Source organism: Lampris incognitus, chromosome 20, assembly GCF_029633865.1.
Source record: "Lampris incognitus isolate fLamInc1 chromosome 20, fLamInc1.hap2, whole genome shotgun sequence".
NCBI lineage: Eukaryota > Metazoa > Chordata > Actinopteri > Lampriformes > Lampridae > Lampris > Lampris incognitus.
In genome coordinates this window covers 8,496,556-8,524,119 of record NC_079230.1, presented here as the reverse complement: position 1 = coordinate 8,524,119, position 27,564 = coordinate 8,496,556, and the positions used below count along the sequence as shown (strand labels likewise).

Below are 27,564 nucleotides of genomic sequence, written 5' to 3'. Positions count from 1 at the left end.
CCCCCGCAAGTCACACACGCCTCATATTAAAGGGCCCTGGGCTCTGATGCCTGCAGCTGTGTGTGTGTGTCTGTGTGTGTGTGTGTGTGTGTGTGTGTTTGTGCGTTCGTGTGAGTGCATGCATGCATATGGATGAATGCATGAATGCCTCGTCTTGCAAGCTCAGCATTCAACTTTTAAGTGGCAGCTGAGGCCTTTCATGTGATGTGCAGAAATGTGTCACATTAATTCACACACACACACACACACACACACACACACACACACACACACACACACACACACACACACACACACACACACACACACACACACCTTGGTAGCAACTCACACATGTGGTGATATCCAACACACTTACCAGCAACCTATGTAATACTGACGCACAGGCCAGGGTTTTTTTTTTTTAATACCCACACCCACTTCCCCCGTCATGAGAGCCAATCCGCACCACCCGACCTGCTGAGATATGCATTAATTAACTGCCCGGGGCGTCCGGGTGGTGTAGCGCTCTATTCCGTTGCCTACCATCACGGGGATCAGCAGTTCGAATCCCCGCGTTACCCGCAGCTTGGTCGGGCATCCCTACACACACAATTGGCTGTGTCTGCGGATGGGAAGCCGTATGTGTCCTGGTCGCTACGCTAGCGCCTCCTCTGGCCGGTCGGGGCACCTGTTCAGGGAGGAGGGGGAACAGGGGGGAATAGCGGGGGGGGGGGGATGCACTACGTCCCCCTGTTAAAACTCCTCACTGTCAGGTGAAAAGAGCGGCTGGCGACTCCACATGTGTCAGAGGAGGCCTGTGGTGGTCTGCAGCCCTGCCCCGGATCGGCAGAGGGGGCGGAGCAGCGACCGGGGCGGCTCGGAAGAGTGGGCCAAGTACAATTTGGGGGAAAAAAGGGGGAAAAAGGCTAAATAAATACATACACACATACGTAAATAACCACCAGAACTGCAAATCTCCAGATTTAGCCATAGTTAGCAGTGTTGCAGCTGGTAGCTTCTGGACTGTTTGCACAGCATAACACACTCTTGTTGCACAGCGTAACACACTCTTGTTGCACAGCATAACACACTCTTGTTGCACAGCATAGCACACTCTTGTTGCACAGCGTAACACACTCTTGTTGCACAGCGTAACACACTCTTGTTGCACAGCATAGCACACTCTTGTTGCACAGCGTAACACACTCTTGTTGCACAGCGTAACACACTCTTGTTGCACAGCATAGCACACTCTTGTTGCACAGCGTAACACACTCTTGTTGCACAGCGTAACACACTCTTGTTGCACAGCATAACACACTCTTGTTGCACAGCGTAACACACTCTTGTTGCACAGCATAGCACACTCTTGTTGCACAGCATAACACACTCTTGTTGCACAGCGTAACACACTCTTGTTGCACAGCATAACACACTCTTGTTGCACAGCGTAACACACTCTTGTTGCACAGCATAGCACACTCTTGTTGCACAGCGTAACACACTCTTGTTGCACAGCATAGCACACTCTTGTTGCACAGCGTAACACACTCTTGTTGCACAGCGTAGCACACTCTTGTTGCACAGCGTAACATACTCTTGTTGCACAGCGTAACACACTCTTGTTGCACAGCATAACACACTCTTGTTGCACAGCATAGCACACTCTTGTTGCACAGCGTAACACACTCTTGTGGCACAGCGTAACACACTCTTGTTGCACAGCGTAACACACTCTTGTTGCACAGCATAGCACACTCTTGTTGCACAGCGTAACACACTCTTGTTGCACAGCGTAACACACTCTTGTTGCACAGCATAGCACACTCTTGTTGCACAGTGTAACACACTCTTGTTGCACAGCGTAACACACTCTTGTTGCACAGCATAGCACACTCTTGTTGCACAGCATAGCACACTCTTGTTGCACAGCATAACACACTCTTGTTGCACAGCGTAACACACTCTTGTTGCACAGCATAGCACACTCTTGTTGCACAGCGTAACACACTCTTGTTGCACAGCATAACACACTCTTGTTGCACAGCGTAACACACTCTTGTTGCACAGCATAGCACACTCTTGTTGCACAGCATAGCACACTCTTGTTGCACAGCATAGCACACTCTTGTTGCACAGCGTAACACACTCTTGTTGCACAGCATAACACACTCTTGTTGCACAGCATAGCACACTCTTGTGTGTCAGCCTCACAGTGTCTGGGTCCGGCCCGCTAAATAAACACACGAATGGTTCCTAACTGTGTTGTGTCTTGTCGAACTGCAGCAAAACAAGTAACCCTTCGTTAAAGACTCTGTCTCTCTCTCTCTCTCTCTCTCTCTCTCTCTCTCATGCATGCGTGCACACCCGCATGCACGCACACGAACACACACACACACACACACGAACACACACGAACACACACACACACACACACACACACACACATCCAGCATTAGCGCAGCGATGCAGCTTTAAAACTTGACAAACCTCTTTGCAGACCACCGTTACTGAAAATGTAAAAGAAAAGGGGTAGAATTTACTCGAGCATGCGGCTGTGTGATGTTCAGCTTGGTCGTATCTATGATGGCCTCCGAATGGGGGGGGAGGGGGGGGTGCTGGGAGAAAAAGATGGGAGGGAGCGAATGAAGGTAGAGGGAGAGAGATTGTCAAAAAGGAGGGTCAATGAATGAAACAGTTTGCTATCTCCCTGAATCGGATCGATCAGCAAGCAGACGTATTAGTTACACACCAGTGTGTGTGTGTGTGTGTGTGTGTGTGTGTGTGTGTGTGTGTGTGTGTGTGCGTGTGTGCGTGTGTGATCTGCAAGTACTACGCTACTCTTGTTGCAGATGAGATCTGCAGTTCTGTAACGGAGGAAGAGCGAAAGCAGCGGATGCGAGGATGAGGCGAGACGGGGAAAGGGAGAGGAGGCTGAGGGCCGATGGGAGGGGAGGGGAGGGGAAGGAGGGAGGGGAGGCGACTAAACACAAGAAGAGTCAAGGAGATGAGGGAGGGATATGAAGAGTGGTTTAAAGGAGAGACAAGGAGGGGTGAGATGGAGGTGGAGAGATAGAGGAAGAGCGAGAGGGAGGATGAAGTGAAGATGCCTGTGGGTTGGGGAGAGGATGGCCTGGCGTGTGTGTGTGTGTGTGTGTGTGTGTGTGTCTGTGTGTGTGTTTGTGTGTGTGTGTGTCTGTGTGTGTGTTTGTGTGTGTGTGTGTGTGCCCTTGGTAACAAAGAAAAGGGACAGATGAGGGACGGAGATGAAGAGGGCATGGAGTCAACTACAGAGTGTGAGAGTGAGCGAGAGACTAGACAAAAAGCGGCAGCAGCAGAAGGTGGAGGAGGTGGGGAACGACGGGAGCAAGGGAGGTGAAGCAGCATTGTGACTGATAACATTGTATCACTCAGATCACCTCAAGGGCGAGAGAGAGAGAGAGAGAGAGAGAGAGCGAGCGAGGGCGGATGAGACAGGGTGGGGGCAGTTGGCGGGGCGGCTGGAGGCAGAGAGGGTTACAACATAAAAGGAGATGGAAGATGGAGGGAAAAGAGAAAAATAGAGCACCGGAGCAAGGGATGGAGGGCAGATGATGGATTGATTTAAAAGGGGGAAAAAAATAAAGTGGGGATGAGTGGGTCGGCACGACCCAGGGCGAGGGAGGAGGAGCAGGAGCGAGCACGCCGGAGCAGGAGACGGGCGTGCTTTTTAAAAAGTGGGCGAACAAAAGGAAGTAAATGAAGGGTAAAATGACCTTTACTGAGGGAAACGGTAGGGGGGAAATTCGAGGAGGAGGAGGAGGAGGAGTCCGGTTACTGGTGACGGAGAGAGGCGTATGAGGAGAGACGGAGGGGAAGGTCAGACACGGGAGCGACGGGAGAGGAGCGCAGAGGGGGGGCGGGCGGACGTGCGGTGCAGAATGGGGCAACACGCCATGTGAGCGGCAGGCGTCGGGGTAAGTACAGGGTGCGGCGGTGCACTCAGGACGCCCCGCTTGTCCCGCGCCGCCCCCCTGGCGTGAAGGCCGTCGTCCGCCGGCCGCCGCGGACGCGCTTTAAAGCCCCGCGCTTCACCGTGGCACTTGGCGTGTTAGTATTGCAGGCCTCCACGGGAGTTCGGCAGCGGTCAACCGTCAACACCGGCTGCCCCGGTGACCCCCCGCCACCACCTTTCATCTCATCTCCTCCTCTCCCCAGCAGCGCCCTCCAGCTCCTCCTGCTCCCGGGCCAGATCGGACATGTAGTCTACCCCGGGTAGACCCAGAATAGTGAGTAGAGCCAGTTGAGGTGGTGCCCGAACCACCTCGACTGGCTCCTTTCGATGAGAAGGAGCAGCGGCTCCGCTCCGAGCTCCCTCCTGATGTCCGAGCTCCTCACCCTGTCTCTAAGGCTGAGCTCGCCACCCTGCGGAGGAAACTCATTTCAGCCGCTCGTATCCGTGACCTCCCCCTTTCGGTCACTACCCCAAGCTCGTGACCATAGGTGAGGGTTGGGAGGAAGACCGACTTCCGGCTCAGCTCCCTGCATGCACCATGCTGCACCAATCCGCCTGTCAGTCTCCCGCTCCATCCTACCCTCACTCCTGAACAAGACCCCGAGAGACTTGAACTCCTTCAGTTGAGGCAACAACTCATCCCCCACCACCACCCCGTGGAGCCACCACCCACAGTGATGGGCATCGGGGTAGGGTGCAACGCAGGCTGGGCAGGGACTGGGCGTGCCGACTTCCGGCATCGCGGACCGGTCCTCGGGATGTGGATAGGGAAATCAAAACACACTCCCAGACGGGAATAAAGCGAATCAGACACTTATATTAGCATGGAAACGGGGGGGGGGGGGGGGGTTAGCCACGAAACGTCTCCAGCCCTCACCCTGCAGAACATCACAAACAGCAGCTAATGGCAAATATTGCATCAGCTTGGTTCGATGTCTGGTTTGTTACTCCAAGTACTGGGTCACACACACACACACACACACACACACACACACACACACACACACACACACACACACGTATAGCCATGTAGTCATTGCGCCACCATCGTATCTCGCCACTGCAGCGGTTTCCGCTCTGCTCCACGTAAAAACGCCCGCTGTCGCCGACGGCGTTGGTTTCTGCGCTGCTCCGCCAGCCTCGCTCTGTCACACAAACCCACCGCCCCCCTCCAACCCCCCTCCGTCACTAATCCTCACCTCCGCCGTCTTTCCCTCCGTCTCCTTCTCCGGTCGCCATGGCCGTTATCCGTCGTTACCAACACCGGCTGTCGCCCCGCGCCGTAGCTAGGCTACGGTTGCCGTGGCAACTATTATGCACGCCAATCAGCCGCACGCGTCGTGCGCGGTGACTCATGCCCATCCCCGTTACCTCACCATGCTGTTTAGGATGCGCGTTAACGAGCCCGCAGGCTCGGTTGTGTCATCGCTCGGCCGCCGGTTTGAGGCCTGCCCGCACAGCAGACGTACAGAGCGAACTGCAGGACCGACCACTCGGCTGTGGCTGCGTGATGTGTTTTCATCCAAGCTGACTTGGTGCGGTCTTAAGCCGAGCTTTGCTGGTTTACATAAGACTCGAGAGCCGATAGGCTGCTGACCCAGCTGGACTTCCTGCCTGGCGTTTGGAGAAGCCATGTTTTACGTTATCTCCCTGGTGGCCAGCCACTTCTAAGGGGATTCAATGAAATGTGTTATACCAGCTTGGTGGTGTTCAGTCTTGGGGATTTTGTTACTAGATACACAGATATGTGTGTGTCTGTGTGTCTCTGTGTGTGTGTGTGTGTGTGTGTGTGTGGTGTGTGTTTATGATACAGTGGAATTTTCTCATTTGTCATTGCAAGAATTTTCTCCTCTCAAGCACAAAGTGGGCATCGCTGTAGAGTGCTATTCCTTTTAGAGGTGTGCAACCCCCCCCCCCGCCACACACACACACACACACACACACACACACACAAACACACACACACACACACACATCATGTCTCCCTATACTTGTTGGCCCCTCGTTGACTATATTCATTCCCTTGCTCTCCACCCCTGACCACCATAACTACATGTCTCACCTAAACCCTTATCTAATCCTAACCTTATAGCTGAACCAAAGTCCTAACCCTATGATAGACCCCCTTCCCTCATGGGGACCTATGAAATGTCCCCACAAGGTAGGTGGTTTCAGGCTCACACACACACACGCACACAAAAAAGCACACACACGCACAACACGTTATTCCAAACCTGGTCGGAGAAGGTAGACGACTGGAACCTAGACTCACATCCAAACCATGTCTTATATACCACTGTCAGAGTGAATAAGTCTAAACCCTTTTCCCTTCCTCCCCTTCCTCCCCTCCCCCCCCCTCTCTCTCTCTCTCTCCAGGTCTGTGGATAGCCAGGCGTTCTACCATGCCTGTCCCCCCACTCCTCCGCCCCCACAGACAAAACCACCCGCCCCGCAAACACCTCCACGCCAAAGAGAGGCCACAACAACAACCCCCCTTCCCCTCCCTCTTCCCTCCATCCACACCCTCTCTTTCTCTCCTCCACCCTCTACACGGCTCCTCCACATCCTCCCCCTCCTCCTCTCATATCGTCCACTGCGCCTGCCCAAAGACCACGAAGAGAACGCTGCCTGAGGTTGTCGCGTTCCCGGCTTTTCACTGGCTGACGCTGGTCACATGCTGCCTACTGCCCTCCCTGATTGGAGCGGGGGAGACGTGGGGCGTGGTCTCCGCCTGCCCCTTCCACTGTGTCTGCCGCAACCTGTCAGAGTCGCTGAGCACGCTTTGTGCGGACAAGGGCCTCCTGTTTGTGCCCCCCCATGTCGATCGGCGCACCGTCGAACTGCGGTTGGCCGACAACTTCATAACGGAAGTGAGCGGGATCGACTTTGTCAACATGACCGGCTTGGTTGATCTGACCCTGTCGCGAAACACCATCAACCTGATTCGACCCATGGCCTTTGCTGATCTGGAGAGCTTGCGCTCGCTGCATCTGGACGGTAAGCAGGAGCCATAATTTTGGAGAAGGGACCATCCAGTTGGGGCGAACCTCTCGGGATATGTGGCGATATCGGTGATCTGTCCCTTTCTCTGGCAGTGAGAACTATTAAGGTGGAGCGGCCATTGTCCACTGTCAAAGAAGGTTGACAATATGGAGGAAAATATGGAGTGTGTATCCAACCATGGTTAAGATGCCAGTTGGTATTGTGTAACCTGACTCCATGTTCCAGATGGGTAAAATAACTATTAATGGAGAAACATCTCAGACTTCAGCTTTAGCTGAGGGAATGCTCATAGCTAAAACCTACTGAAACTCACACTAGGGTTAAAAGGCTGTGTGGGGCGTCCGGGTGGCGTGGCGGTCTATTCTGTTGCCTACCAACACGGGGATCGCCGGTTCGAATCCCCGTGTTACCTCCGGCTTGGTCGGGCGTCCCTACAGACACAATTGGCCGTGTCTGCGGGTGGGAAGCCGGATGTGAGTATGTGTCCTGGCCGCTGCACTAGCGCCTCCTCTGGTCAGTCAGGGCACTTGTTTTTGTTTTTTTTGGGGGGGGGGGCTGGGGGGAATAGCATGATCCTCCCACGTGCTACGTCCCCCCTGGTGAAACTCCTCACTGTCAGGTGAAAAGACGCGGCCGGCGACTCCACATGTATCAGAGGAGGCATGTGGTAGTCTGCAGCCCTCTCCGGATCGGCAGAGGGGGTGGAGCAGCGACCAGGATGGCTCGGAAGAGCGGGGTAATTGGTCGGATGCAATTGGGGGGGAAAAGGGGTGGGAATTCCAACAACAACAAAAAAGGCTGTGTTGAATAATGTGGGAGACGAACAACATTTAATACCAATAACTGTAGTCGAGATGCACAGCATGACCTTAGCTGCGTTGTTGTGTCTAGGCAACCGCTTGACAACACTGGGACCCCGAGACCTCGCAGGACTGGTCAATCTGCAGCACCTCATTGTGAACAACAACCAGCTGGTCCAAATCTCTGTCCAGGCCTTTGATGACTTCCTGGTCACGCTGGAGGACCTGGATTTGTCATACAATAACCTCAGAAGGTAAACTGTTCACCTTTCTTTAACATTTGCTCAACCACCCTCTCTTCTGTTCAGTTTTAACCTGCACTATCTCGCCCTACTTCATTCGGCTCTGTAGGGACTACCGTGCTTAGAGACCGCACCACATCGGCTTGTGTTTGTGTGAATAGTAAATGGACTGCGTTTATATGGCGCTTTTTTAATCCGCCGATCGCTCAACGTGCTTTACGGTGTACCTCACATCCACCCGTTCACACACACACTCACACACTGATGGAGGAGGCTGCCACACCAGGCGCCGACCTCCTCATCAGGAGCGGTCAGGGGTTCAGTGGACACTTCGACACGCTGTCTGAAGGAGCCTCGGAGCCACGGACTGAACCAGCGACCTGCAGCCAAGACTGTTGTGTTACAGTCTTTCGGCTCAAAACTGAGCCGAAAATGGATTGCTCCGGAAACTGAAAGTCAAACTTCTGAGTTTCCTTGAACCTAAATTTAACATTCAAGTAAAACATAAAGGCGCTGTGCTGCTGAGGTCACTTCACTGTGCGCCAGCATGACTCACAACACTACATCCACTCAGATCAGTAACGGTGAGTCTTAAAAATCTATCTTCCACCCTGCTGAAGTCACTGAGGGTCTTAAGATAGGTGAAAAACAAACAACCTTCCACTTTCTTCCGTATAGAAATCCCGCCGGGTTGATGAATCCAGCAGCTCTTGGCTGTCACTTCTGATTAAGATGCTTAATTTGTCTCCACTACAGGAGCTCGCTGGCCTCTCGCCAGCCCATGAAGAAAGTGTAAGGAGGTTTTAATGATGCGCGTGTGAGCTACTGTTGATTCTTCTCTGTTCCAAGATGCCAGGGAGAGTCCATGCTGAGTGAGGTTTTGATCAGATGATGAGCTCATTTGGTCTAAGAGAAACGGCAGGGCCCAAAAACACCAATTAGTAAGCAATAGATCAATGAATTACTGACGCCCACCCACCCATCCATTATCCGAACCGCTTATCCTGCTCTCAGGGTCGCGGGGATGCTGGAGCCTGTCCCAGCAGCCATTGGGCGGCATGTGTACGGCCAATTCACCTGACCTACAAGTCTTTGGACTGTGGGAGGAAACCAGAAACCCCGGAGGAAACCCACGCAGACACGGGGAGAACATGCAAACTCCACACAGAGGACGACCCCTAAGGTTGGACTACCCTGGGGCTCGAACCCAGGACCTTCTTGCTGTGAGGCGACCGCGCTAACCACTGCGCCACCGTGCAACCCTAAAATACTGAAGCCATTCAATGAAAACGATGCATCCGCTTAGGGCAGGGCGCAGGCGAGACACTACATCGGTCTACACAAGATTGGATTCTTTATCAAGCCCCGCAGGGAGACGGAATAAATCTGCACACAGCATCTGTGGGAGTAGCAGATACATTAATGAAAGGATGGTTTCATACAAAGCACTTCCGATGCAGCATCTTTGTCACAGAGAAACCCAAGGACAACAGTCCCCAGCTAAGGTTGCAGGCTGGTAACCATGGCAGAGTCCTGAAGATAAAATAATGCGATGGCGAAACACAGCTAGGTGTGGTCAGCCATTTTCTAGCGTCATACGTCCTGACGATTTAGAGAGCATCATTTTGGGGAAAAGTGCTTCTGGAAAAACATCATAGACAGTAACAAAGCAGAGAGATCCTCACATTAGCCCCCCCCCCTCTCTCTTTCTCCCAGTCATCTGAATCAAGAAATATTCAGAACATCACAAAGCTTTGTGTCGCCCTCACTCAAACATCTCATCTACTCTGCAAATGCATAATGTAGACAAAAGAAATCGAACATATATTCCGTCCGTCAAAGCTTTTGTGGTTCTCGAGTGTCGCTCCTTGACTCTCTTAACATGTGAAGTGATTCAAAGCACTGCAAGTCTCAACAGCCTGAACTCAAAACTCCGATCCACCACTGCTATATTCTGTAAAGCACTATTATATGTGGCGCTATTATACTCAGCCCACGGGCTGAGTATAATAGTAATAAATGGCTGTAGCTTCATCATGTAATCCTAAAACTGCTTAAACAATTTCAACTAGCATTCAACGCCTGGCTAAAAAATAAATAAATAAAAGGCAGACAATCGAAACATCGCCCCAAGATCCCAGTACTGAGTGTAGTGTGTATAGCTGCTATAAGTATGAATGGAAACACCGATACTTCTACTGTCAACTCAACCTACCATTCACTAGCATTAAATTATGTGGTGTTGGTGTCTGGGTAGCGTAGCGGTCTATTCTGTTGCCTACCAACACAGGGATCGCCGGTTCGAATCCCCGTGTTACCTCCGGTTTGGTTGGGCATCCCTACAGGCGCAATTAGCTGTGTCTGCGGGTGGGAAGCCGGATGTGGGTATGTGTCCTGGTCGCTGCACTAGTGCCTCTTCTGGTCGGTCAGGGCACCTGTTGGGGGGGGTGGGGGCAGTGTGATCCTCCCACACACTACGGCCCCCTGGTGAGACTCCTCACTGTCAGGTGAAAAGAAGCAGCTGGCGACTCCACATGTATGGGAGGAGGCATGTGGTAGTCTGCAGCCCTCCCCGGATCGGCAGAGGGGGTGGAGCAGCGACCGGGATGGCTCGAAAGAGTGGGGTAATTGGCCCCAATTGATACAATTGGGGAGAAACCCCCCCCCCCAAAAAAAGGTTAACAGATTAAATCACAAACGATATTGTCGCAAAATTCGGCATTGGTCAGAGGGCTTATTTCATTTCACTCATGTTTACACAATACTCACCCTATTCTATTGAGGCTCATATTGGGTTTAACTTGTGGCAATTAAGTTAGGGGGGGGGACTGAATGTTTTCAGGAAGGAATGCCACAAGATTGTGACAACAGGCCACATATGGAGACGGTGACATCCAGAGAGAGCAGAGGATTGAGGAGGAAAAAGGAGCATCTGCTGTTGTTTGTCGTCTGTCAATGCTGTCACCTTTAATTAGCCTTCGCTTCATCCTGTTTCTGCACAAGCAGCATGTGAAACTGTCCAGAATGTAGTCTCTGAACTCTAACCCCGACTTGACAGGTTCTGTATCAGCGCTTCTGATTTTTCGCTTAATTTCCTGCATTAATCTCTCACCCGAGAGAGAGCGAGCGAGCGAGAGAACGGGAGGAACCTGTAGTTAGCTGCCCTTTGACTTTTAAATCCCGTTTTCAAATCCTCTCTCTCAACTGTGCAAGTACATTGTGTGAACACGGTTATTCTGTTCACATTAGACACTGACCTTGGTATCATAAAGGTAATCTTGTTGTAATTTCTCTCTCGTGTCTCTCACTGTAGGGTACCGTGGGAGTCCATCCAGAACATGGCCAGTCTTCACACTCTAAACCTGGACCATAACTTGATAGACCACATTGCGGAGGGGGTCTTCGGAGAGCTGTATAAGCTAGCCAGGCTGGATATGACCTCCAACAGGCTACGAACTTTACCGCCTGATCCCCTCTTCGCTAGGTAGGTCTCAAAACTCCACCAGCCTTATCATCCATACATCCATCCTCCAAACCGCTTATCCCAATCAGGGTAGCGGGGAAGCTGGAGCCTATCCCAGCAGTCACTGGGCAGCAGACGGGGAGATACCCTGGACAGGCCGCCAGGCCATCACAGGGCCCACACACACACACACATATTCAAACCTAGGGTCAATTAAGTACGGTCGACTCGCCTGACCTACAGGTCTTTGGACTGGGGGAGCCCCCGGAGGAAACCCACGCAGACACGGGGAGAACATGCAAACTCCACACTTGAGGACGACCAGGGATGACCCCCAAGGTTGGACTACCCCGGGGTTCGAACCCCGGACCTTCTTGCTGTGAGGCGACCGCGCTAACCACTGCACCACCACTCCGCCCCAACCTTGTCATATCACCCCCCCTCCAAAAAAACCAAGCAAAAATATATTTTTCTTTGTAGAACAATTGGTATTACCTGTATTAACTCAAACATTGTGGTCTCAAACCATATGCCAATCAAAAACGTTGTACATGAGGACCAGACTATTTGACTGACCAGCTCACCTTTAACCAGAAAGCAGGAAGCTTGCGAGAGGAATTGGATAACGCTGCGTTTGACTGGATTGAGGACTTGCGTGCATATCCATGACACACGGCGGGTTGCCAGTGTCTTAAAGTCATGTGCAGGGACGTCACTACATCACCAAAAGCTACAGCATGAGTGAAATAATGAAGGTGCATTTTCATTTCACATCCTGTTCTGTTATCATATGTGACTTCTGACTTGCAGCAGACTGGCTACATGTGACGTCTGAAGAGGCTCAAAGCCGAGCAGGAACACAGCTTTACAGGGTTCATCTTGGCCTGCCCCCGTTGTTTTTTTTTGGAGTCTTTTAAGTTTGATTTTCAAAATACTTCTTTTTGAATGCCACGGCTGGAGAATTTCACAAAACTCAGACTTTTAAAATTACCCACCTGTGCGTTTAATCTCTTTATGAAGCCACAGGAGAGCCATACAGAGCATCCTTCAGCTGCCTCAGTATTCTTCACAGTTGTTGATGTTTTTGGCTGCGTATTTATGGAGCACCGCCGGCTCATCCTTTTGTGCATCCACTGCATTATTGGAAGCAGGCTGGAGATTGGTAAATGACCCCGTTTCACAAAAACATCACGGCAAGGTTTTTCCTTGCTAGATCTTCTACTTAGCATGTCATCCACTGGTTGTATTCGCCGATTCATATTTTGCTGTGCTACCAACAGTGTTTCTAAGCAGCCTTACAAATAGTCCAGGATCACGGGGAGATAATGCAAAATACCCTAAATACTTTGCAAAGAAAATGCAAAATAATTTCATATCCACAGTGCTTCGTTTCAAAAATAAATAAATTTGAGTCTAATTACCTATTTGTTTGGTGGTATCAGCAGGGGTATTATATATATATATATATATATATATATATAGCGGTTTTTCCCCCCTGAAACCGTCAATGGTGTTGCGAGTGCTCAACTACTGAGTAGTGGAATATCTGTATATATATAATTTGATGTTAATTTCATAACTGTGTTTATATATTTATAATATGTTAATTTCACAACCATATATATATATATATATATATATATATATATATATATATATATATATATATATATATGTTTATAATTTGATGTTAATTTCATAACTGTGTTTATATATTTATAATTTGATGTTAATTTCACAACTGTGTTGGTTTGTAGTCTTGTACAAATCCTACAAGAGTTAGTTATTTTGACTCTAGTATGATCTGAACCTTCTGCCCCACTATAGCCAGCTAACAAATCATACATCTCTTCTAAGGGCATCATTACTGAGCTGCTGCACACAAAGCATTTTCAAAAACATCCCCTGGGCCATTTTTCCATCGGCACATCAGCTGCCTTAACAGTGGTAAAGGTGCTAATAGATTAAGTCAAACCAAGGACAGACTCCTTCCTCAACGTTTTGAAATTATTAAAATTTCATTCTGCCCTGGCCCGATGCAAGACGCACTCTTGTGCTGCCGAGCTCCTGGCGAGGATTCTGGTAGCTCGCTCTGGAGGATACCGGTAGCTCGCTCTGGAGCGCTCTGGCCGTCATTTGTTTCTCTCATTTTCAGCAGCAATCTGTTTCAGAGCCACCGGTTCCAAGTCCTCACTGCTCTTACAGTCCAGTCTTTTTCTCGTCTTCTTTCTAATCCACCCTCTAATCTACAGTGAAATAACACGATGGCGCCTAATCACAGCATTTCAGAGACAAAACTGATGCGCTGCAGCAAAATGTCAAGCTGCAGCATTTTAAAATGGGGGGGGGGGGTCAAGACAGAATATCTTGTGAAAAGGTTAAAACAAGCATCTGTTTTGCGTACACACAGCTGCTCCAATCATGCAGGTCATGTTTTGCCCCGTCTCTCAAAACCGGACTGCTAATTGCAACGGACAATTTGTGATTGTGTGGCCTTTGTAGGTCGGGTGACTCGGCCGTACTGAATTGTCCCTAGGTGCGAGGGTGTGTGTGTGTGTGTGTGTGTGTGTGTGTGTGTGGGCCCTGTGATGGATCGGCGCCCTGTCCAGGGTGTCTCCCCACCTGCCGCCCAACGGCTGCCGGGATAGGCTCCAGCTTCCCCGCGACCCCAGTTGGGATAAGCGGCTTGGATAATGGATGGATGGAACTATGTAAACTCATATGACTGGTGTGATGCAGCTATAGATGTTTTGTAAGGTTTCATGTTATGCTTGTATAACATACGCAATATCTACATCACTGTCAACAAGAGAAACAGATGTCTATTTTTTACTTGCGATTTACCAAAGTCCAAAAAAAGAAAAAAAAAGAAAGCAAAAGAAAAAAGGAGCTTAAGGAACAAACAAATTGCTTAACATTTAGTCGGAATTGCGCTGTTCAATCTGCTCAGTTTGCACGCACAAAAACGCCACTTTTCTCCGCCGCCGGCAGGTCCCAGACTGGCGCGATTAGCCCCACCCCTTACAACGCTGTCATCAGCCTCAATTTTGGAGGGAACCCACTGCACTGCAACTGCGAGTTGCTATGGTTACGCCGGCTCATCCGCAGAGACGACATGGAAACCTGCGCCACGCCGGCCCACCTGGCTGGGAGGTAAGCATCAATACTGAGCGCCAATTCTAAAAATCTTCTGATTGGATATTAAGTTTGACCGCTGTCCGAACACAACCCCACACAAACACTTTTGACTACTACAATCCATCGCACTCCGCGAGCTAAGGAAACAAATACAGTACCGCCAATCTGCATTTTAATTCTGCCATTCCCACTGCAGCCATGCATGTAAGCTGAATAATTCGAAAAGTCAAACTTCTTTTGTACGTAGAGCACTGGTCCCTCTCCACTGTACACACCGATCAGCCAAAACATTAAAACCACCGAAAGATGGAGTAAATAACATCGGTTATTGTTACAATGGCACCTGTCAGGGAGCGGGATGTATTGGGCAGCAAGTGAACAGTCAGTTCTTGAAGTTGATGTGTTGGAAACAGGAAAAATGGGCAAGCGTAAGGATCTGAGCGACTTTGACAAGGGCCAAACTGTGATGGCTAGACAACTGGGTCAGAGCATCTCCAAAACGGCAGGTCTTGTTGGGCGTTCCCGGTATGCAGTGGTCAGTACCTACCAAAAGCGGTGCAAAGACGGACAACCGGTGAACCGGCCACAAGGTCACGTGTGCCCAAGGCTCATTGATGTGTGTGGGGAGTGAAGGCTAGCCTATCTGGTCTGATCCCACAGAAGAGCTGCTGTAGCTCAAACGGCTGAAAAAGTGAATACTGGCTATGATAGACAGGTGTCAGAAAACACAGTGCATCACAGCTTGCTGTGTGTGTAGCTGCAGACCGGTCAGAGTGCCCATGATGAACCCTGTCCACCACTGAAAGTGCCTACAATGGGCACGTGAGCATCAGAACGGGACCATGGCGCTATGGAAGAAGGTGGCCTGGTCTGATGGATCACATTTTCTTTTACATCATGTGGACGGCTGGGTGCTTGTGCATCATTTACGTGGAGAAGAGATGGCACCAGCAAGCACTATGGGAAGAAGGCAAGCCGGCAGAGGCAGTGTGATGCCCTGGGCAATGTTCTGCTGGGAAACCTTGGGTTCTGGCATTCATTTGGATGCTACTTTGACATGTACCACCCACCTAAACATTGCTGCAGACCAGGTACACCCCCTTCATGGCACCAGTATTCCCAGATGGCAGTGGCCTCAGGGGTTTTTACTGTTTTGGCTGATCGATGTATGACGTCCTGACCATAGGTAACTCACTATATAACTCAGCGGTCCACAAGAAGTCCCTGTACTTGGCCAGTAAAATGATTTTCATCCCTTTGCCCTTCTCTCTCCCAGGTATTTCTGGTCCATTCCTGAGGAAGAGTTCACGTGTGAGCCCCCACTAATCACCCGACACACCCACAAGCTGTGGGTCCTGGAAGGACAGAGGGCCACGCTCAAGTGCCGCTCCATCGGTGACCCGGAGCCGGTGATCCATTGGGTTTCCCCAGACGACCGCATCGTCGCCAACTCGTCCCGGACGAGCTCCTACAGCAACGGGACACTGGATGTCTTGGTGACCGTCGCCCGGGACGATGGGGCGTACACATGCATCGCGATAAACGCAGCAGGTGAAGCCACGGCCACCGTAGACCTGAAGATAATCCCGCTGCCTCACAGGGGCGGAACGGGCGGAAACGCTGGCAACACGGGGAATGCCAAGAACAACGGGAACACCACTAATGGGATTCTACGGACCGATCCGGGATCGTCAGATATCAGCACTGGGAAAAACGGAGGGATTAACAACGGCGGAGTAGGGGGACTTGGAGGGGAAGTGGAAGATGGCAGGAGAGGAGGGGTGGATGATGGGGCCCCGAAAGGGGAGAGGGCAGAAGGAGGGAGCATTGAGGATGAAGAAGGGGACGAGAGGGAGGAAGAGGAGGAGCAGCTGGTGGGTGTGCAGGGTGTCACGTCTACCTCGGCTCAGGTCAGGTGGGATTTAGGACGTTTGGCGGGGAGCTACCTGGTCTGGATGTATCAGATACAGTACAACTGCACCGCCGACGAGACCCTCATCTACAGGTCAGTTTTACCACATCCTACTTCTACCTCGTACTACATGTGCTCTTCTACTATGCCAACAGGGGCCGACACAGTGAAACACCTTCACCCTGGCATCTGTTTTACCTGAATTTACTTTTAGATGATGCCAACAATAGGTCATGGAGGAAATTGAACATTGTGTGTTTATTCGACATTAGCACCAACGCAGTGATCATGACGCAAATCCTACTAAAATATAAGTACCCACTACCGGTTCTGGTACTGCCCTGGGATTTCAACAAACACTTGTAATGTTGTTTTGTGCGATAGTTTTTACACATCTATGTAACTGCTGGTTAATCAGAGAGATCGCCTATCTCCCACTTGTGACCACCGGCCATGCCGCCCCCCCCCCGACATCTCATTTTTGGTAAAAAGATCCTCAAATATCTATCCATCACACCATGACACTTCTGTTCCGCAACTGTTAACCTCTTGCACGGGTGGGTGGGCAGCTGGAGGGGGCGATGGAGGAAGCCCGAGATGGAGGCAGGGTGGTAGTTAATCATTCAGCCCCATAGTAGCGTGACACATCGCTTGGGCCTAACGCACACAGTTGTGTGTATGAGAGAAGAACGGCAAAATCAGAGAGGTGGAGGGGCAGGAAAACAGGAGAGAGGGTATTTACACATCTTTAAAAGGGCAAAACTGAACGATGCGGCAAGCGGCTTGACCACTCAAACACCCGTTCTGGTTGTTTGAAAGCGTTCTTGCTAGCAGGCTAAAGAAACACATCGTGCAGACTTGCAAGATCTACCAACAGCCAAAACACGGTCTTCTGATACTGGCCATTTTAAAACGAGTGCTAGAAAGCAACACTTTCATAAAACTGAACATCTTTCAGGGTACAGGAACGGCATGTTATCTCACAAAATGAGATTTCTTCACTCTTCCATTTTCACGTTTACCAGCTATACTCTTCCCCCCCTTTTTTCTCCCCAATTGTACTTGGCCAATTACCCCACTCTTCCGAGCCGTCCGGGTCGCTGCTCCACCACCTCTGCCGATCCGGGGAGGGCTGCGGACTACCACATGCCTCCTCCGATACATAGCATGTCGGAGGATCACGCCGTTCCCCCAGCCCCCCCCCCCCCGAACAGGCGCCCCGCCCAACCAGAGGAGGTGCTAGTAAGGCGACCAGGCCACACACACCCACATCCAGCTTCCCACCCGCAGACACGGGCAATTGTGTCTGTAGGGGCGCCCGACCAAGCCGGGGGTAACACGGGGATTCGAACCAGCGATCCCCGTGTTGGTAGGAAACGGAATAGACCGCTACGCTACCCAGACCAGCTACACTCTTAAGATCCAAAAAATTAATCAAACATTTATCTAGACTAGAGGTTTGAGTTTACGCGCTGCCGTTCTGCTTGTTACTACAAATTATTTAAGACAAACTCCCCGCTGGCAACTTTATTGGGGGGAAAATATGCAATGAAAACAACCGTCAGCCCACCACCCTCCTGCTGAACTGGGAACTGAAAGTCTGCTGTGTGTATGTGTGTATGTATGTATGTATGTATGGTATATATACCACACTGGCTTCACCTTTTAGACCCAGAGGTTGCCCCTTGGAGCACACCGACCACTGGGGATTGACGGAGTGTGTGTGTGTGTGTGTGTGTGTGTGTGTGTGTGCATGGAGAGATTAGGTGAGATAGAGATGGAGAAAAAGGATGACTGGCAGGTGTGGGAAAATGAAGGAGGATAGCGAAGAAAGATGGAGGGATGGCTGAGGAGACGGATGCTAGCTTTGCGCGGACGGACGGTGGGAGAGGAGCGAATAACGGGGAGGTGCAGTTAGTATAATGGGAGCTCGGAGATTTCAGAGGGAGAGGAGAAGGACGGAGAGATTGAAGAGGAGAGCAGAGATAGGCTATTCCCCACGTCGCCTTGGGAGAGATCGAGATAAAAGAAGGACGGGCGAAGGAGGAGGAGGTGGGGTGACAGACGAGGTCAAAGGTGGGAGAGGAAGGGAAAGACTGAGCTTAAGGAGGAGAGGCAAGAACCTCTCCCTGTGTGTGTGTGTGTGTGTGTGTGTGTGTGTGTGTGTGTGTGTGTGTACATATACATGTAACGCCCTGTGTACCAGTGGATGGGAGGAGGGAAAGAAAGAGATAAAGACATAGAGAGAGAAGGGGGAATGGTCCAACAGGACTAATGAAAAAGGAGGAAGAACACCGTGTGGGGAGGATGAGGAGGGGGGCACAGGTTTAGCTAAAGCCTAGCGGCAAAGTGCTACACAGTGGGAGAAGAGGGTATAAATGGAGGGAAAGACGGAAGGAGAGGATAAAAAAAATGTGGGGATGGAAGGATAGCCGAGGAGAGGAATGAAGGGAGAGGTGGAGGGAGGTATAAGGTGAGGAAATAAAGGGAGCAGAGCTCAAGGGGGTACAAATTGGCATCAGAGAGAAAGACTTATGTTGCTTTACAATGAAGAGCTGACAAACAGGAAACAGGTGTAAATGGGAGGGAGAAGGGAGAGAGAAAGAGAGAGCGAGAGAAAGACAGAGAGCGAGCAAGAGAGATAAAGAGAGAGAGTGAGATAATAGAGAGAGAGGCAGAGAGAAAGAGAGCAAGACAAAGACAGACAGAGTGAGAAAGAGAGAGAGAGCAAGAAAGAGTGAGACAGAGAGAGAGAGAGAGCAAGAAAGAGAGAGAGAGAGAGAGAGAGAGACGGACAGACAGACAGACAGAGTGAGAGAGAAAGAGCGAGAGAGAGACAGGCAGAGAGAGAGAGAGAGAGAGAGAGAGAGAGAGAGAGAGAGAGAGAGAGAGAGAGAGAGAGAGAGAGAGAGAGAGAGGTCTCGGAGCAGAGATGGAAAGAACGGAAAGGCCTGCATTTGAAACAGTGCATCACAACAGAGTGGGGTTGTGCGCTACAGATTTCCACGATACGATCAACATGGCAAGTCCAGATGTAATATTATACCTCCAGGAGAGAGCAAGAAGAGGAGCCCCAGAAACAGCAGGGAGAAAGGAGCATAATAAATATGGAGAGAGAGAGAAAGAAATAGAGTTCATGTTTTCTATCAAATCTCAGATTGCCGCTCATGTTTTGTTGTTCTTGCTGCTGGTATGTGTGTGTTTGCACGGAGGGAAAAGTCTCATCTACTCAGCTGAACACAACTGAGCTGAATGTGTGTGTGTGTGAAGGTGCATGGTGTGTGTGTGTGTGTGTGTGTGTGAAGGTGTGTGTGTGCGTGTGTGAGGGTGCATGGTGTGTGCATGTGTGAAGGTGCACGGGGTGTGTGTGTGTGTGTGTGTGTGAAGGTGCATGGTGTGTGTGTGCATGTGTGCAGGTGCATGGTGTGTGTGTGTGTGTGTGCATGTGTGAAGGTGTGTGTGTGCGTGTGTGTGTGAAGGTGCATGGTGTGTGCATGTGTGAAGGTGCATGGTGTGTGTGTGAAGGTGCATGGTGTGTGTGTGCGTGTGTGCGTGTGTGAAGGTGGATGTGTGTGTGTGTGTGTGTGTGTGTGTGTGTGTGTGCATGTGTGAAGGTGTGTGTGTGCATATGTGAAGGTGTGTGTGTGCGCATGTGTGTGTGTGTGTGCATGTGTGAAGGTGCATGGTGTGTGTGTGTGTGTGTGTGTGTGAATGTGTGAAGGTGCATGGTGTGTGTATGTGTGTGTGTGTATGGGGGGGGGGGTTGAGAGGAAATTGAGAGGGCAGCCGCAATGAAAAAGGTTTATGGGCTGGAAGGCTGGGTAGAAACAAACAAAACAAAAACTGCAGGGAATGAGAAAGAGAGAATCTGAGTCCACGCAACTGAAATCTAGAAACCCGGGGAGGGAGGAGGTTGAATAGACAACAGACACAGAGAGAGAGAGACGGAGACACAGAGAGAGAGAGAGAGAGAGAGAGAGAGAGAGAGAGAGAGAGAGAGAGAGAGAGAGAGAGAGAGAGAGAGAGAGAGGGAACAGATAGGGCAGCTGCCACATCTTTAAACATCAGTCCCACACCAAACACCAGCCAATATTTCTGCCTCGCAAAACTGATTCTGACTGAGGCCTGGACATGGTACGGTGGGATGCTGGACCGTCGGCCTCCCGCAGCTCGGCGGCACCATCACGCACAGTCGGCCTGATACAGTAGCTCAGCCAGCTGCCCTCACACCCCCCCAGACTCTGCCACGCTTCCAGACCACTTTGATCTTACCGAGAGACGGCGGGAAGAGATTCCTCGTGGCGAGACAGTGGGAAGAGATTCCTCATGGCGAGACGGTGTGAAGAGGTTTCTCGTGGTGAGATGGTGGGAAGAGATTCCTCGTGGCGAGACGGTGGGAAGAGATTCCTCGTGGCGAGACGGTGGGAAGAGATTCCTCGTGGTGAGACGGTGGGAAGAGATTCCTCGTGGCGAGACGGTGTGAAGAGATTCCTCGTGGCGAGACGATGGGAAGAGATTCCTAGTGGCGAGACGGTGGGAAGAGATTCCTCGTGGCGAGACGGTGGGAAGAGGTTCCTCGTGGCGAGACGGCGGGAAGAGATTCCTCGTGGCGAGACAGTGGGAAGAGATTCCTCATGGCGAGACGGTGTGAAGAGGTTTCTCGTGGTGAGATGGTGGGAAGAGATTCCTCGTGGCGAGACGGTGGGAAGAGATTCCTCGTGGCGAGACGGTGGGAAGAGATTCCTCGTGGTGAGACGGTGGGAAGAGATTCCTCGTGGTGAGACGGTGGGAAGAGATTCCTCGTGGCGAGACGGTGTGAAGAGATTCCTCGTGGCGAGACGATGGGAAGAGATTCCTAGTGGCGAGACGGTGGGAAGAGATTCCTCGTGGTGAGACGGTGGGAAGAGATTCCTCATGGCAAGACGGCATGAAGAGATTCCTCGTGGCAAGACGGCGGGAAGAGATTCCTCGTGGCGAGATGGTGGGAAGAGATTCCTCGTGGCGAGACGGTGTGAAGAGGTTCCTCGTGGTGAGATGGTGGGAAGAGATTCCTCGTGGCGAGACGGTGGGAAGAGATTCCTCGTGGCGAGAGGGTGTGTAGAGATTCCTCGTGGTGAGACGGCGTGAAAAGATTCCTCGTGGTGAGACGGTGGGGAGAGATTCCTCGTGGTGAGACGGTGGGAAGAGATTCCTCGTGGCGAGAGGGTGTGAAGAGATTCCTCGTGGCGAGAGGGTGTGAAGAGATTCCTCGTGGTGAGACGGTGGGAAGAGATTCCTCGTGGCAAGACGGTGTGAAGAGGTTCCTCGTGGTGAGACGGTGGGAAGAGGTTCCTCGTGGCAAGACGGTGGGAAGAGATTCCTCGTGTTGAGACGGTGGGAAGAGATTCCTCGTGGCGAGAGGGTGTGAAGAGATTCCTCGTGGTGAGACAGCGTGAAGAGATTCCTCGGGGTGAGACGGTGGGATGAGATTCCTCGTGGTGAGACAGCGTGAAGAGATTCCTCGTGGCAAGACGGTGTGAAGAGATTCCCCGTGGCGAGATGGTGGGAAGAGATTCCCCGTGGCGAGATGGTGGGAAGAGATTCCTCGTGGTGAGACGTTGTGAAGAGGTTCCTCGTGGCGAGACGGTGGGAAGAGATTCCTCGTGGCGAGACGGTGGGAAGAGATTCCTCGTGGTGAGACGGTGGGAAGAGATTCCTCGTGGTGAGATGGTGGGAAGAGATTCCTCGTGGCGAGATGGTATGAAGAGGTTCCTTGTGGCGAGACAGTGTGAAGAGATTCCTCGTGGCGCGGTGACAGAATAAGACGTACTGTTGGAATGAAAGCCACTTGAGACGTGTTTGTCGGTTCCTTTTCAGCGCTAAATGTGAGAGTGCAGCAAATGCTCTTGAGACAAGGGCAAACTTGCCACTTCCTGGCTGAAGCACGATCTGCCCACATGCCAGATGCCATTTGTACAACTACCAGTGTCACACTGTTCTTTGCTGAAGTGATGTCCGGACCGTATTCGAATCCCTGTGTTATATCCAGCTGGTGAGAAGCAGGATGTGGGTATGTGTCCTGGTCGCTGCACTAGCGCCTCCCCTGGTCGGTCGGTTGGGGCGCCTGTTTGGGGGGGGGGGGGACTGGGGGGAATAGTGTGAAACTCCTCACCGTCAGGTGAAAAGAAGCGGCTGGCGACTCCACATGTATGGGAGGAGGCATGTGGTAGTCTGCAGCCCTCCCCAGATCGGCAGAGGGGGTGGAGCAGCGACCGGGACGGCTCGGGAAGAGTGGGGTAATTGGCCGGATACAATTGGTGAGAAAAAAGAGGGAGAAAATAAAGGAAAGGAAAGAAAGACAGTTACATGGTGTACACACGTCATGTGTAGCTGTAATACAGAAGGTCTAGCTGTCTCATCATGAGACTAATCCCCGTCTGGTCCCACCTCGTTTAGTAAGAACTGCCACTTCCCCCTTTTCCCCCCCCACGCAATTAGCTCCAAATACCAAATTCTGGTTGGCATTTAGAGACCGGACTGCGATAATATTGATTATTGATTAATGAACCAAGCTGTGGCTCTGACACAGCTTCCTCACGTCGGCACGAGTCTTAACACGAGCTTGAATCTCGCCCAATGGGACGCTTTCCCACTGTGTCTGAGAGTGCCAGGTTTGGCACGGAGGATGATGGGTAAAGAAAGGAGCTACGCCGTAAGAGAAGAGGGTGTGCTGAGGGGGAGAGAGAGAGTCATGCAGGGTTGGAGAAATAATGAGACTGAAGAAGGCTTGACAGAAAAAAGAAAGAAAGAGGATAGAGTGCAGGACGAAAAGGAATTGGGGGGGGGGGCGACTGGCTGAGAGTTTGATAGGCATGAGACGGGAACATGCAGAGAACCAGACAGATGCAGCGAGGACTGCAGCCAGGTCCCAGGAGTGGAGGGACAGGGAAGAAAAAAGACAAGAAAACCAGAAAAGGTGCAATGTCGGTCAGCTGCTGACAGAGTTTGTTGCTACGCTGCGCTAATACAATTCATTACTGTCGCACAATCACGCAACAAAGACTTTGACTATGTGTTTGGGATCAGTCTGGAAAAGTTGGAAGGACCGTTTTCCTCCATTAGACACATTTTTATTGTCCTACGTGTGAGGCACAACGTCTAGTAGATATACCCCGATTTCCTGCATCCCACACGTTACTCAGCCAGATACAAGCACTGCAAGTAGTGGGGGAGCTTGTTTAGCCAGGGACGGTCTGCAAATCTCCCACTGCTATCTGTATGAGAGAGAAAGTAGGAAAAGGATGATGGAGGAGAGATAAAAGCTTCTCAGAAGAGCAAGGAGACCTGCAGAGAAATGTAATAACAAAGCGAAAGAGAGAGAAGGCAGAACAGAGTGTGCCCGGGTAAAGGGAGGACGGAAGAGCAACGGGACACAAAAAGGGAAAGAAAAGCAGAAAGAAGGAGGGGGGGGGGGGAGGGGGCGCAGAGAGGAGAAGAGGGCTGCACTACCGGTAGAATGTAATGAGGTGCTAAACTACATTGTCAATACTCACGTCAGCTCCCATCAGAGATGGGCAGAGGGGCCGGTGTTCAGTGCATGTCCCCTTATATTACCGGGGGGGGGGGGAGAGAGAGAGAGAGAGAGAGAGAGAGAGAGATACAGGCTACCTTGCAACACTGCCATCAGGGAGGAGATGGGTGAAAAGAGCGAAAGAGCTGGCCGCAGAGAGAGACTGACGGAGAGATAAATTGATAGTGCAGATGATATGTTGACGAGGGGACCGGAGGATACCGGCTGTCAAAATTGGCCGTGTCTGCGGGTGGGAAGCCGGATGCAGGTATGTGTCCTGGTCGCTGCACTAGCGCCTCCTCTGGTCGCCTCGCTGTCTGGTGAAAAGAAGCGGCGGGCGACTCCACACGTATGGGAGGAGACATGTGGTAGTCTGCGGCCCTCCCCGGATCGGCAGAGGGGGAGGAGCAGCAACTGGGATGACTCAGAAGAGTGGGGTAGTTGGCAAAAAAGGGAGGAAAAAAGCAAAAACAAATCTACCTAATAATGTTTTGCCCGTCAGTCTGCGGATGTGCAGCCTCCTCGGCGGACCCGCGCATGAAAGCGTCGCATGAAAGCGTCGCATGAAAGCGTCGCATGGAGTCTAACATGAACTCGCACTTTCCAAGGGTTGCTATGCAACGACTTTGGTCTAACCCCAACCCTGTCTTTACCTTCATAATATAACTAAGCTGGGAAAACCCTTAACGCTCGTGCATGTGCGACTCACGTATACGGTTGACTCAGATCAGGCAAGCGACGAGAACGCGCAACACTTCCTGTTTCCACTGCAACCCGGAGGAAGTCGTTCCTTTATAACGCTCGCATGTTTTGGATTATCCAGATCCTTTGGAAAGCTTTCGATCACGTCGCCGCCCGATCCGAGTCGACCGTAGATGCGAGTCGGGCACGCACACGGGCTGACTTATATCGGGCAGAGACATAGAGCTGCATTGGCCGAGCGAGCTAGGGAGCGAATGAAGAGAGGGAGCGGCGGTAGCGAGGAACAAACGTTTTTCCAAAGTGTTGCATCACCGCAACCGCGAGAGCTTCTTCATCATACACTCACGACCGCACAAAAAAAAAACAAGGCTGACAGGTCCAGCAGTTTGTGAGTTTAGCTGCGGACGGACGGACACGTACACACAGCACGAGAAGGCCGGTGGGGGGGGGGGGGGAGCGCACAAAATAATGCAACAAAACATGAAGGACGAAGAGAAAGTATGACAGACAGAAAGACAGAGCAAAGAAAACACAGAACAGACTTCAGATGACAGAGGAAGGCAGACGAAAATAAAAATACAGTAAACAGACCCGGGTGATGGAGACCTAAAACGAACAGCAGAGGGGAGGAGGAGAACGGTGGGTAGCATAGATGCAGACCGGCAAAAGGAGATAATTGCCTTGTTTCGCCTTCCATCAGCCTTCCTGCTCTTTCTGTCTGCCTCACCCCGTTAAGTCTCCTGGTGTCAAACCATCAGGCGAGTCTAAACTTGGTGTGTGTGTGTGTGTGTGTTTGAAAATAGAGGAAGTGAAAGGAGAGGAGGCCGACTACTTTAATTCCCATTTCTCCCTCCATCAGCGTCTCTTTCTCTCTCCTTGGTAATAATAATGACTTTTTTCAGTGTCAGGAGCCGCGGACCCAACACCCCCTCGTCTCCTGTGTGCAGCTGTGTGCCCGTGCAGTGTGGAGCCAGTTAGAGACATGCCAGGCAGACACAAAGACGCTTAGTTGAGAGAATAGATGAGGACAAGGCAATGGCAGCTACCCTCCCCCCCCCCCCCCACACACACACACACACACACTCCATATGCACCAGCACACATGATGCAGCTATGCTGCAGCTCACTTTAAATTAAACCAGAAGTGGGGAAAAAAAGTCAGACGAGGGGCGTCCGGGTGGCGTACCGGTCTATTCTGTTCGCCGGGTCGAATCCCCGTGTTACCTCCGGCTTGGTCGAGCGTCCTGACAGACACAATTGGCCGTGTCTGCGGGTGGGAAGCCGGATGTGGGTATGTGTCCTGGTCGCTGCAGTAGCGCCTCCTCTGGTCAGTCAGGGGAACTGGGGGGAATAGTGTGATCCTCCCACGCGCTACGTCCCCCTGGTGAAACTCCTCACCGTCAGGTGAAAAGAAGCGGCCGGTGACTCCACATGTATGGGAGGAGGCACGTGGTAGTCCGCAGCCCTCCCCGGATTGGCAGAAGGGGTGGAGCAGCGACCGGGACGGCTCGGAAGAGTGGGGTAATTGGCCAGATACAGTTGGGGAGAAAAGGGAGGGGGAGGCGGGGGAGTCAAACAAATGTCCCTTCACAGCTTTAAAGTATCCACACCTTAATCGACGCATGTACATTCGAATGTATATTCACAAGCCACAGAGGGCAGGTAAACACGGTTAAAAATACACGTGCGGTGGATGGACTTGAACTCACGCATTAAAGATAAATGTGTTTATGAATGCGCTCAGTCAGACATGTATATTTCAGTGCCTCTGCCCATTTCTGATGTCACCGCTGATGCAAAGAGAGAGAGAGAAACACACAATCTGGTGATTCACAGTCAGGTCATGGGGGAGAGGAGAGGGAGATTGGGAGGCAAGATGGACCAGGAAAGAAAACGATGTTGAAGTACTAGAGGAAGGAGTGAAAGGAAAGAGGAGAAGACAGGAGAGGAGAGCGACCTTGGACGCTAAATCATGTTGCACAGTTATAGTCTGGCTAATAGAGACACAGCACAGTGACTGCACAGAGACAGGGGGAGAGGGAGAAAGAGAGAGAGAGAGTGAGAGAGACAGAGAGAGAGGGAAGGCAGACCAAGGACAGCCCGTTAACAATTACCAAAGGACTGATAGCAAACAACTCTAATTGGGTCTGAACAGGAAATATAGAGATGTAGAGACAGGAGGGCACAGAGAGAGAGAGAGAGAGAGAGAGAGAGAGAGAGAGAGAGAGAGAGAGAGAGAGAGAGAGAGAGAGAGAGAGAGAGTTGTACTTGCAACGTCTACTTGGGGAAAACGGTGTGAGCAGCAAGATGTCGGTGCACGATGTCCGAGCCCGAGAGACACGCAGCACAGCAACACACGACGGCTGCAGGTCACCTCCTCGCAACTCACAACTCGTGCTCCTCCTCTGGATTCACTCCTCGACGTTGTGGATTTTATTTATCAAGTATCAAATATACATCTGATATTTGATACTTACGATTTTGTATTAGTACGTCGTTAATCGTTTCTTTATTGACCCTAAACAATTACTTCTACATACAGCACACCCATGAGACACACACACACACACACACACACACACACACACACACACACACACACACACACACACACACACACACACACACACACGTTTACTCTTTTCTGCCATTCTCTTGCTCTTTTTTATCTATATATTTTATAGATATGGTATTTTTTCAGGCATCTTGATGCTTTGGCAGTATTGTTCATCTGACATTCATGCAAATAAGGCATAGTGGAGAGAGAGAGAGCAAGAGA

General features: G+C 51.2%; 2 protein-coding genes across 2 annotated transcripts in view; one reads left to right on the top strand and one right to left on the bottom strand.

Moving 5' to 3' along the window:
* The window catches only part of LOC130130374 (pyruvate carboxylase, mitochondrial), a 469,779-nt gene that overhangs the window by 152,635 nt on the left and 289,580 nt on the right, over positions 1-27,564 (bottom strand). The window lies entirely within an intron of this gene.
* LOC130130649 (leucine-rich repeat and fibronectin type-III domain-containing protein 2-like) lies at positions 6,379-16,736 on the top strand. The gene is made up of 5 exons (XM_056300407.1): positions 6,379-6,973; positions 7,871-8,033; positions 11,335-11,505; positions 14,476-14,637; positions 15,899-16,736. The coding sequence occupies exons 1-5, from the start codon at positions 6,379-6,381 to the stop codon at positions 16,734-16,736; spliced, it is 1,929 nt and encodes a 642-aa protein (XP_056156382.1).